This window comes from Centruroides vittatus, unplaced genomic scaffold (genome assembly GCF_030686945.1).
Source record: "Centruroides vittatus isolate TY-2023 unplaced genomic scaffold, ASM3068694v2 scaffold_1319, whole genome shotgun sequence".
Classification (NCBI taxonomy): Eukaryota; Metazoa; Arthropoda; class Arachnida; order Scorpiones; family Buthidae; genus Centruroides; species Centruroides vittatus.
Window position 1 is genome coordinate 257,840 of NW_027122674.1, and position 12,947 is coordinate 270,786.

Sequence of the window (12,947 nt, forward strand, 5' to 3'; positions counted from 1 at the left end):
AGAATACAAACATGTATAATCTCTAGAGTTAAAAGAAGGGAAAAAATAGAAGGAAGGAGACTATTGAAATATTTATAAGAATATATTCTGTCAAAATAATCAATATGTTTAAAAAAAACCAAGTAAACCCAAGTGCACATGAGCAACCTCGGGAGAATCAGTAAAGAGAAAGTTTGCATGTTTATTTAAAAGGAGATAAATTTTAGCCAACTCTGAATGAAATTTATATTGAGCAGAGGCAGGGGCTGATGCACATATGGGTAAGGTGTAATCTATTAAGGTTTGTATATTAGTAAAAAATAAAATGTAAAGTGTACTTTTACTTGAAATTATTCTGAAATTTCTGTACAACAAGCCCCCTACAGATTGCAATTTTTTAGTTAATAGTTTGATGTCTTTTAAAACAAAGTTTTGAATCAAAGACAATACCAGGGTCCCGAACAGTATCAACTACATCTAAAGTGTGATTATCAATATAAAAAGTTCTGTAAAAATGAACTCTAACAAGGCTATAAATCATAATTTTAGTTTTATTAGTATTAATTTGTAAATTAATTTTTTTAAATGAAGCATTAAGTTTATTGATATCACTTTGCAATAAGTTGTGACAAGAGTTAGCAAATTTTGTCATCAGCATAGATATTTACAAAGGAAGAAGAAATTCAAGAAAGGGACTTAATGCAGGCCACAAACATTATATTACTAAGTATACTGATTAACAGGGTAAAATGTGTAGAAAAAATGTAGAATGACTGATGTAGAAAAAAATTATTAATCCAGATTAATATTTTATTATCAGTTTCAAATTCTGAAGATAATCTATCCAATAGGATATTTGGAACAACAGAATCAAAAGCTTTTGCAATGTCAATGTATATTATGTAAGTTGGAAGTTTTAGCTCAAAGTTCGATAAAATGAAATGCTAAGTTTCTAGGAGGTTACTTGTCATAGAATGGCGGTCTAATCCTGAATGTTGGACAGGGCATAAATGGGAAATGATTGAAAAATACAAAATTTTGTACAAAAGAAGTTTCAAATAATTTTAACATTGTCGGAGCTAATGTAGCTGGTCAATTAGAATTAATTTATTTTTTTTGAGATGACATAAATCACAGTGTGGGCCCATTGGGCAGGAATATAGCCAGAGTCCAATATCTGGGAAACAGATGAAGAAATATAGTGGTGGATAAAATTTTAAAGACAAGCAAAAATTCCATAATACAATGGACCCCCAATATAACGCACATGTTGGGTGGGAAACAACACTTGCGTTATAAGGTGAACCACGTTATATCGAGTGGCGCGGTGTAATGTGGTTCCCCTCTTTACTTTAGCAATAATGTCAAGCTTTTCTTTTACTCATCATACATACAATAATTAAACACTATTCAAAATACATGCAGGAACTCAATACATACACAATTACTCAATACGCAGTAACAATAAAATGCACTACTCACTAATGCTGCACGGACTTGTATAAACGTATTTAAGCTTACCGTGTCGCGAACATCGCCTGTGCTATAACTGCGTGCGCGGTATAGTGAGCAGCGCTATAACGAAGGTCCACTGTAACTTAATTAAAATTATTGGTTCAATCATGTTCATATGCTTTAAAAAAGTAAATTAATAGGTTTATACAATAATGAAAGAATAATGTTAGAATAGTTGTTCCAAAAAGTAGAAAATCAGATAACAGAAGCCATAACTTACTATTACTATAAGCACTGTAAACATGATCATCTATAACATTGTAGTATTTTATCTTTGATTTAGAGAATCTAGGGACAGTATGCCAAAATGTTTTAGGGTCAAGGCAAAATCAGAAACAATTCTTTGAAAATAATTCAAATATTTACATTCACTCTGATAACTCTTAATAGTTACATGATATAAATACAATGATCTCGGATTGGATTGCCATCCCTTTTCCATTGCCACCACAAAAATCCTAGTATGATTATGTAATTTTTTCAAGAATTTACTGTGCCATTTTTGACTGACTGTATAAATATGTTTATATGGTAGGTATTTCTGAAAAGAAACAATAAAGATATATAATTTCTGTAATTTCTGTTTAATATTGTAGGAAGAACAAAAAATAAAAGACCAGTTGCAGGAGCTAAGATAAGTGTGAGATAAGCAGAGGGTCAGGGGGAAAACCTCGCTGACCACTTACGCTGCACAGGTTGGTAAAACCCGACCTCGTTGTCGTTGGATGGCTAGGAGGGCAAAAAGTGAGTGGGGAGGTGCGTCAGTAAGTCGACAGGCATCCTTACTTGGACAGGAGACAGGGTTTACAAATAACAATAAAGGTTTATTAAACAACAAAAGCGAATAGACAATAAAGATACACATACAATAAAGATATAAAGATAACTACTGCTGAAATGCAGATAAAATATTCCTATCGCTAATCGCGCTCTAACCAATAAAGTGGTCACGTGCCTAACTTCTAGTGGGAGAGAGTTTACAAAGTTGATATACCTGAATGTGTGGTCCGATGACCGTATGCGACAACCTCCTGGACTATGGAAGCTGGAATCAGTCATGTCCGGGACTGGAGATACTGGATTCAGACTTTCCTAGATGATCGCCTCCTTTCCAGAGTCGATCAGGTTTTTATACAATTGTTGTTGGCATTGAGCCAGTCTATTATTCAATGTTTGATGACTAATTTGCTGACTCGTGATGACCGTGACTTTTGTTTTCTCTTTCTGATCTGATTGCGATGCTTTGGATTTTTGATTTCTCTTTCTGATCTGATTGCGATGCTTTGGATTTTTGATTTCTCTTTCTGATCAGATCGGATCTTTCTGCGGGCTCATATAAGCAAAAGGCTGATGCCACTTGATGGCAGACCAGATAGGAAAAAACTACTTTGATGTAAACCAGATTAATAAAACTACTTTGATGTATATAAGAATCATAATCTTTATGAATAATTATTTGAATAGCTTGATGGTCTGAAGAAAAACCTGGAGTTGGATTAGTTGTAGTTTAAAGAATGATAAGAAAAAAACCAAATCCAATAAGGAATTATTACAAGTGGGGAAATTTACGAATTGTTTACAACCAAAAAAGTAAAATATATTATATAGGAAGTAGGTTTCTGCTTCATCTAAACAGGAATATGAAAGAAATGAGGAATGCCAAGAGATATTGGTAAGATTCAAATCACCACAAAGATTATTTTATTGCATCAGTTTTGTACTTTTGATCATTTTGCACTCATTATACTAACACAATTTAGTGTAGAATAGCAATTTCCCTAAATATGGAATTGAGACCCCCAAGCAGGGATCACCAGTTCTTATGTGGTTGTATAAACACTTTTCATTAACATTATTCTTCAGCTTAAAAAAATCTTAAAAAATGCATATATTTTTTCTTTTGGTTTCTTTGACAACCAAAGAAAAAGTTATACTGTACAACACTCGATTGAAGAATATTAGGAGTGATAATGTTGGATTTAAAACTATATACTCTTCAAAGACTGCGTAGATTTGCACTAAAGACTCTAGTATACCTTTTAAACACAGCCGTTTATTGCTAATATTCTAACGTTTTCGGTTATTTTTAATAACCTTTCTCAAGAACAGTTACATTCGAATGCGGTCGTAAAAATTTTTACGACCGCATTCGAATGTAACTGTAGCTTAAAAAAATCTTAAAAAATGCATATATTTTTTCTTTTGGTTTCTTTGACAACCAAAGAAAAAGTTATACTGTACAACACTCGATTGAAGAATATTAGGAGTGATAATGTTGGATTTAGATAGATAACTAAAAAATTTGGTGGTTTTAAATTATGTAAAAAGTTCGATCTGTTAATTGTGTATGTGTAGAATTTTTTATCTATTCTTAATATAATATTTTCTAACATACTGAATAATTAATTATTATTTCTTTGTTTTCAGATGTGATTGAATTAAAATGGCATATCAAGCAATTAAAGAAATTTTTCGTAACTGGTGGGATGAGATTTGTACCAAAGTGGACAAAGCTGTTGTTTTTTTAGATTTTCATGCCGCTGAATCACTTCATTGGAATGGAGGTCTCCTGAAATTAATTAATGCTGGTGCAAAAACTGTGAAAGTATTCTCTCCATTTGAGGTATCTTCTATTTATTTTTATACATTTCAGGTGAACAATTGATACGCCACTTGTCTATTAGTTTAAATAATTACATATACAAGGTAATCCAAAGTAAAGCACAAATTTAAAAATTAATTTTTCAGTGAATTTTGACCCTAAATATATGCACTTTTGATGGAAATATTTAAGATGACATGAGATTTATTTATTTATTTTTGAAGTATAAACATTTTATGTAAATTTTAAAAACTCAATACCTTTCAAATTTTACTTTAGAACTACTTCATTCAGTTCCTATATAATAGCTTTTCTGCTTGTTCAGTTTTGCCAGCCAGCAGTGTTTACAAACATATAAATGAATTTACTACTGCGATGCTGGAGTTTAGATTCAATTATCATTTTAAATTGTTTAAAACTTGAGGAATGTTGAGCAAAAATTGAGTGATGTGTTTGTTTACACTTGTAAAAATGAACTGAACTGCTGCACATGCTTTGTAAGAACCCAAAATCTCAGCTTAAGCCTATAACTGAGTTTTTTCTCAATATTTCCTGGACTTGATGACCATATCAATGTGATCAAGATCAGTCAAGCAGTTTTGGAGGAGTTTATTTAAATCAAATGACATTTGAGTGTAAAGAAATTGGCTTCACTTGCTCAGCTCAATAAAAATGATTATTTGAATCATGAAACATCCTTGTATTCTTTGAAATGTGATATCACATTTTAAAATAGAAGTTATTTGTCAAAGTCATTTGTAATGTCATTTATTTCAATTATAATATTATTAATTAAACAGTGATCAAGTTAATTTTACATTGGATATTTAATATAACCATTTTAGTTTTTAAATACAATTATTTTAATGCAACTGTTGGCAATCATATGAAGTTCTATTTTATGATGACATGTTGTATTCCTGGATCAAAAGAAGTTCATCAATGTTTAAGTTAGATTGTGGATTGGACCACATTTTTGTTAGAGTTGCATAAAATACTTCACTTACTATTTTTTCCAAAAAATTAAGAACTGATTTTGTTAAAAAGGTTAATGTTAAAATATTTATGTTTTCCATTTATAGAGAGGAGAGGAAATGGAAGACAAAGTTGTTTTTATCATTACAACTCCTTTACTTGAAGAAGAACTGCATGCTCTACAAATTATTCTTCAATCTAGCTCTTTTATATATTGCATTGTGATCACAACTGTACCAGAATTTGCTTATTCAGAAAGAAAATCCATTACTGAAGAAGGAAAGCATTTATTTTACTCTTTAGAAGAAAAATTAATAAATTACATGGGAAATATGGTATGAAATTTATACTAATTTTCTTTATTATTAGTATATTATTTATTATCTATAATAAAGATTTAGTAATTGACTAATATAAAAAATAAAATAATTATAAATTATTTCTCCAGATACTATTTTCATGTTAAAAAAAATAACATCATTTTCAATATAAGAAGTTTATAAAAAGAATTATAATCTATTCAGAATTTAAAATCGATAAAAATTTAATAATAATTTATGCTAAATGAATATTTTTATTTATTAAAATGAATTAAATTTGTTTTCATTGAATAGCAAAATATCATCTCATCCATTTTGACTATACATAAAAATTTTGAATTTTTATGAAAGATAAACCATTACAAGTAATGATTTAACTTAAAATCATATTCATTGACTTAAATATGCAATCTGAAATGTAGAAGTGTGTAAAATAAACACTGAAAGTGAAATATTGCTTACTATAGAAGTATTGAATATCAGATCTTAAAATATCAGACTAGAACTTGTCAAATGGACTTTTCTTGTTTATTCGTAATTGATATTTATTTATAGTTTTCTGATAGTATTCACTAAATCATATCTCAGTAGTTTTGAAATTTTTTGTTATACCATCTGTTCTTGAAAAAATTTTTTGGCACTTCATCTTTTTATAAAATGATATAAATTAACATGTGAGGTCACTGAGTTGTGCTTAAAGTCAGAACAGAAGAGAGGTATCGATTTGGAATATGAGCATGATAGACATCGAATCAGTCTCCACAGTTACAAAGAAAATTGTCTGAATTTATTTTAAACACACACACAAAAAAAAAAAAGCTTACACCAATAATAATCTTGGTGTCTCTGAAGTGAAAATTGTAAATCTTCTGGTTCTTTTTAATAAAGCAAAAATTGCATTACAAATACTAGTTGTATCTTCCTTGCTCACCATGTTCAATCACCTGGAACAACCATTCTCCACTGCAGAGATGATGTTTTTTTGTAGGCTACAACTCTGCACAAATATGTAAAACAGTCTAAAATGTCCACAGGTGACAATCCCAACACAATTAAAAATATAACATTTTTTTGTAAAAAAGGGCTTACTTTTGCAACGCCCCCCCTGTATATGATAAATAAAATTTTAATTGTATTAAATTATTTTATGTAGAGTTATACAGCAGAAATAATTTATCTTCCTGTTCCTGGTATCAATGTTGGAACAAATTTTTTTCTACTGCCAAGTTTTGAAAATATTTTTCCATCATTCAATCATTCTTCTGGAAATCCTGATACAATGGTATGAAATTGTATTTAGTATATTTATTATAGTATGAAATAATAAATAAATACGTAATTTATATTATTTTAAAAACATAGATTCAAAATGTAGCTAATAAAATATATAATAGAATATAATAAAATGCTACCAAAACAAAATGTTACAAAAAATCACTAGTATTGTAAAAAAAATAAAGAAAAGAAATGAAATGACAATCATAATTAAAAAAAACTCAGTGAAATATTATTAGTGGGATTAAAAGTTCAATAAAAAAGAAGAATTTAATTTATATATATATATATCTTCTTGGAAAATCATTCTTAAAGTAATAACATATTTAAATCTAAAATGCTTCATTTTATAGTAATTATTTATTAATAATTATATATGATTTAATGTTGTTAGTATTGATGCACATCTGGGTAGAACTATTTATAGTTTTTAAAATCTAATTTAATATTAAAAAATATAACATATATTTGCATATAATTTTTGAGAAATAAAACTTTAATTATACAAGTATTTTTGAATGTCATTCTATAAGAATGTGTGTATTTTTAAAATGCTTAAAATTTGAAAATTAGAACAGTGTTAAATATTGTTTTTACTACATACTGTTTTTGATGATAAGAAAATTACTGTAAATATCGTTAAAATATATTTTTTTCCATATTCTACATACTTTTATCTACGTTTCTACATAATTTCCATTTTTATTCAAACATTTGTCATACTGCTCAAAAATTTTTTTAATTCCGACTTCAAAGAAATCTGCTGCCTGCCACCGGAAGACATTAGACCACACCGCTTGTCTTGTATGGCACAGAGGAGTTTTCCCAAGGTCACACAATAAGCATCAGAATTGATTGTTGTGCCTCTTGGCATAAAATCCACTAACAAAGTCCCTTTCCTGTCCCAAAAGACAGTTACCATGATCTTTCGTGCTGAAATCGAATAACAGATCATATCTTACAGTCAGCGGGTGACTCAATTTTCTTAAACATTATAAATTTTTATAGCTCAGCACACAGACAGACGATACGGCTGAAAATGGCATTTAAACACGCACAAAGCATGCTGAAAGCAGATGCTCATGCACACTGCTGCAATTGAGCGTCATTCTCATTCACAAACAGACCTTATTTAAAAAATAGCCCTCGTATTTATTATTATTTGTAAAATTATTTGTATTAAATATTTATTTAAAAATATCTTTCATTATAAAAAATGAATATTTCTTTGATAATAGCATGAAAAAAATTGGAAAGAAACTGCTGTAGAAGACATGTTATCATTGCAAAATAAAGCTGAATTGAAGGTTTGTTAACATCAAAGCTTTTTTATTTTTTTTGAACTAAAATTTTCCTTTATTAATGAAATTATAATTAAAGTATTAATTTATTCATCATCAATGATTAATCTTCATATATCTTTACATTAAAATATAAATTATCAAAACAAATTTTGACAACTTCTATAAAAAAAAAAAGGTAAATATTACATATAAAATTTTTATTTTTAGTTTTTAATTTTATAAAACAAAGTTGTGAGATAATTATATGATACAAAAAATAATATATATATATATATTTTTTTTTACATATTTTATAACATATTTTATATATATATATATATATATATAATATAAAGATAAAGTGAAATAAATAATTTTAATTGGTTTTGTTTTTAATTTAAAACATTCAAGAATATATTTCAAAGTTTCAAAGTTATTTATTTACACTTTATCTACTGTTTTAATATTTATTTGTTTATTTAGTATTGTGACCGAGGAAAAAATTGACTTTTGAGAATTGCTTGGCATAGATAAAATTAAAAATTTAAGGTTAAGAGCAAATTTTCTGACAAGAAAAATTATCAAAATTAACTAATAGGCATACAGATATATGGGCCACCTTGCAATAAGACTGACCATGTCCGATGTGACAATAAACAAAGGAACTTTACCTAATTTAATTTTAACTTAATTAGTTTTTTACAATAAAATAGGGCCCTGGACGAAGATGGGGTTTGGTTGAAAGAAAATAAGAAATAAGATTGAAGAATTTAGAAAAAGGGAATATGATTGGCAAATTAACCTAGAGTCTTCTTTCTGGAAATTCCTTTTTGTTTCTCCTGACACACACATGTGACTCCTCCAAAAATTCTGTCTCGAAAGATGTTTGTCTCGTCGTTCTCCATCCCTATATCCCCTTTCTTGCTAGTTTTTCTAACTAATCAGGTTCTGTCCATTTTGTTTTAAAGAACACATCAGACTATCAGACCAACCAATAAGGGGGAAGCCAGATGGACAAAAGCTCGGAAGTACAGTTTTGAAAGAAAGGGAAGGAAGTTGAGAACACAAGACTTGACCAAGCTAGAGTATTCTGTTTGAAATTATCCCGTGTAAAAGATCCCGTGTAAAAGTCAACCTTAGTATTTCGCGGATAACAGGTCAATATTTGTGGTCAACATTTGCCAGAATTTTTTTCGTTGAGAACAAACATGAAAATTAAATAAAAAGTCATGTAATTCCAGTTTCATATTTAAAAAAAAACAGTTACAGAAAAAAGCCATCCATTTTCTGTAACTTTTACTATCACACCTAAAATATGGAAGTTGATTAGAATTTGAATCTACTTTTAAAGTCATACTTTGATCCCCTTGGCATGATAAATTACTATATTGCTTCCTAGCTGGAAGCATGCCCTGTGTTATTAACACGTTAACTGCCATCCGATGCGCCGGCCAATGTACTAATTAGGGCCATACAGAGCCATCCGATGTGCCGGCCGACATACTAATTAGGGCTGCACAGAGCCATCCGACAGCCTGTTGTCGTAACCTATGTAGTTTCACTCAAGGTTAAATTATCCTGGCTTCATAAGACTTCTTTTACAACATAGTGGTAGCCTCTTGCGTACATCTATGAAGTTGGTTTCAACCGTCGGCCATCGTAGGGGCTCATGAAGTGGTTTGACGGCCAGCGGTCGTAAGGTTTTTTTTTAATGAAAAAGCTATTTTATATCTGATAGTGTTTTTTTAATAGTGAATAGTTAAAAACAAGAAAAATATCAAAAACTAGTTTAATTATTCTCTTTTGTTACATATAAAGTAATTAATATTAAATAGCCTGTGGTCTTATAGTCTCCAGTTTGAGGCCATACGACGGCCAGTCGTCGTTCATATATTTTTTTATCTTCACTCTGTTGACTGTTATATAACAACCCTTCTATATATATTATAACAAAATATTAAATATCAAATTTTCTCATTGTGGCCTGTAAAGACACAAAATATCATATTACAGTTGACTTGAAAAAATGCAAAATATCATATTACAGGCAGCAGTTAACATGTTAAAAAGACAAATAGCTACATCTTTATCTGTAAAGAAATCACTTGATTATTTTATTTTCAAGTGGATAAAAAAATTTTTAAATTTTGCTTCTTAAGTTGGAGTTTGTTTTCTATAGGAGTGCCAAATTGGTAATATTACTGTAATTCATTGTTTTTGTTTTTATTCATTTAGAGATCAATTGGGCTTCTGCTACTGATTCAATACTTTGGATTCGCTTGAATTTCAGCCCCTCAAAAGTAGTATCCATGTAATAGTTGACCTCACAAATTTTACCTTAAAAAATCATCTAAAAAATTCTACTTTTACATGAGTATATACAGCATATTCCAATTAGTATAAATTCAATTAGTTCAGTTGTTTTCTAGATTGTATTAACTGAACTAATTGGGATATTCTTACACTTTGTTAATTTATCAATACCTGTTTTAACAGTGAGGATCAAACAGTATATTAATATTGTAACTGTGTTTAAACATAAAGCATCTTTTCTGAATGCAACATATTTAGTAGTGAACTCCTAAATCATTTCAGTGAACTCCTACATTCATATTCAGTATTTCATAACACTATTTTCATTAGTATACTAAAAATAGTATTAGTTATCTAATGAAGCGTTATCTATTGTAATAGTGATCAGAAATCAAAATAAACAACAACTTTATCAGAAAGCCAAAACTGTACATGTAGAGAATCACACCTAAATGCAAAATTTCCAGCAAAGAAACACCTAAATTCAATATTCAAAGTGGCCAAATATTGAATTTAGGTGTTTCATTGCTGGAAATTTTGCATTTAGGTGTGGTTCTCTAAAACAAACTTAGTTTTGGTTTTGTGTTTTTGAAAAATATAAATATTATTAAACTTGTTTAGTCATTTTATGTTAATTAATTCTTTGTGTAATGTGTCTGTTGTTAATATTTTCAACTTTTACATATTTATATCAAGAATTAAATATGTCTGGAAGTGAAGAATTGCTCAGAGATCTAAGTGGCATAACTGGCAACACAACCAAATGGTAAGCAAGAGTTGTGGGTTCAAATTCCGCTCTGGGCTGATTCTTTTCTTCCAGACTATTCTAAAAATTATTTAATAAATATTAAACTATCATAATTATTAATTTTGATAAGAGATGGCACCTAATGTCTACCTCTAATACCAAACTACTTAATATCTAATTATTAATAGTAGTAAAAAATAGTCCAATTAATTACGGTGATCATTTGGTTTATTATTAATATGTTAGAAGGTATCACGTTAGAAGGTATCATTATTAATACATCATACATAATGATGTTCGTATATTTAAATATATTATTTGACATAGGTTTGTAATTTATGGACTTAGTTATTTTTTATATTTATTATATATATTATACTGTATATATTTATACTTGCTTTTAAATTTTTAAAGTTTTTTTTATATATTACACATCCCATTCTACTTCTTAACTACAATGGGAACCTGGCATTGTAATCACTAATTTCAATACATGTGAATTGTAATCACTAATTTCAATTTGTGAGCATGTTGTATTCACTAATACTTACACTATACTGAAGCTGCTTGATGTACTATTTACATATTCTTGAAAAACGGTATTAAAAGTTTTTCTGAACACTATTAATTCTTTTACAGAAGAGAGTCTTTTACTATTAATTCTTTTCAAGTTGGCTGCATTATGATCACATGGGATGCTTGTGTTACTGTGTTCAGTTCCAGATGAATATTTGTTTTTTATATTTAAATTCTGTTATATATAATTTTTAAACTTTTTGTAAATATTTTTATTTTAATCGCTACAGTTTTAGAAAGTACATATAGGCTAACATTTTAATCATATTCTGTATTATTTAATTTTATGTGAATTCTTAAGTATTGAAAGTCAGCTTAATTAAATCAGCTTCAAAATATATATAAAATTTGAACATTATTCACTCCAGATATCTTAAATAAATTTAATAAAGCTTTGATGTAAAGTATTCTGTACATAAATTTGAAAAAATAGTAATAATTTAAATATACTTCTTACATACATGAAAAAATGAGGTTTTTAACATAATTTTACAATTTTTATGTAATAATAATTTTTTAACATATAAAAATTCTAATTTTAGGCCATGGCACATTATTTTGATCATTTATTTGAGCAAATTCAAGTGAAAGAAGATATCTTCAGTTTAGGAAATTTCAGTAATATTTTAGGTATGGAATTGGAAATGTTAGCATCAGCCAAAAACAGAAGAAAAGTAATTTCCTTATGTATCTTACAGTTTTTTTAATATTTACTATAAATTAATATCTTTTAAATTTAAAATTATTTTAGACTTCAGGCAGAAAAGTTTCATTGTTACTAATTGACAGAACATTGGATCTTGCTGGTCCATTGAGTCAAAACTGCCATTCTATGTTAGATAGAATAATAAGAATACTTCCACATTTACCGGGACACACGTGTGATGTTGCAGTCGATATGGGTGCATTGTCTTCATCTTTCAGGTAATAAATTTTTTCACATTTTTATCATTTTTTTTTCTGTTTTAAATAATTAAATTAATATTTTATAAATAAAACAATGTATAAGTATAATTTAATTAATATTTTTTAAAATAATAATAATTAAAACTAAATAATACCAAAAAAGCTCTCCATACCTATGAATATGTAAAGGTAAATTTAATTTTATATACATTTATATGAACAGGTTTTCATTCATAAATTTTTTGTTTAATTATATTTATAACAACAGAAAGTTTTATCACTATTATATCATATTTACATTTCTTCCATTATTCTCAATTATCCTAATTTTCTGTTTTTAGATATAAATTCTATGGGATAGTCTAGAGTTGTCATGTTTTCAAATTTTGAACTAGAATCAAGTAATAAAAAACTAAAAATACTTAGAATAATCAAACGTAATAACAAATCTAGAA

At 28.2% G+C, this 12,947-nt stretch overlaps 1 protein-coding gene across 1 annotated transcript in view; it reads left to right on the forward strand.

The window, feature by feature from the left end:
* Nucleotides 1-12,947, forward strand: part of LOC136986900 (sec1 family domain-containing protein 2-like) — a 31,579-nt gene that overhangs the window by 1,365 nt on the left and 17,267 nt on the right. Inside the window, exons 2-7 of the mRNA XM_067284530.1 lie at nucleotides 3,922-4,117; nucleotides 5,179-5,406; nucleotides 6,545-6,673; nucleotides 7,905-7,973; nucleotides 12,129-12,260; nucleotides 12,338-12,510. Of these exons, the coding sequence (XP_067140631.1) occupies nucleotides 3,938-4,117; nucleotides 5,179-5,406; nucleotides 6,545-6,673; nucleotides 7,905-7,973; nucleotides 12,129-12,260; nucleotides 12,338-12,510 (911 nt within the window). The 5' untranslated portion in view covers nucleotides 3,922-3,937. The remainder of the gene's footprint in view (nucleotides 1-3,921; nucleotides 4,118-5,178; nucleotides 5,407-6,544; nucleotides 6,674-7,904; nucleotides 7,974-12,128; nucleotides 12,261-12,337; nucleotides 12,511-12,947) is intronic.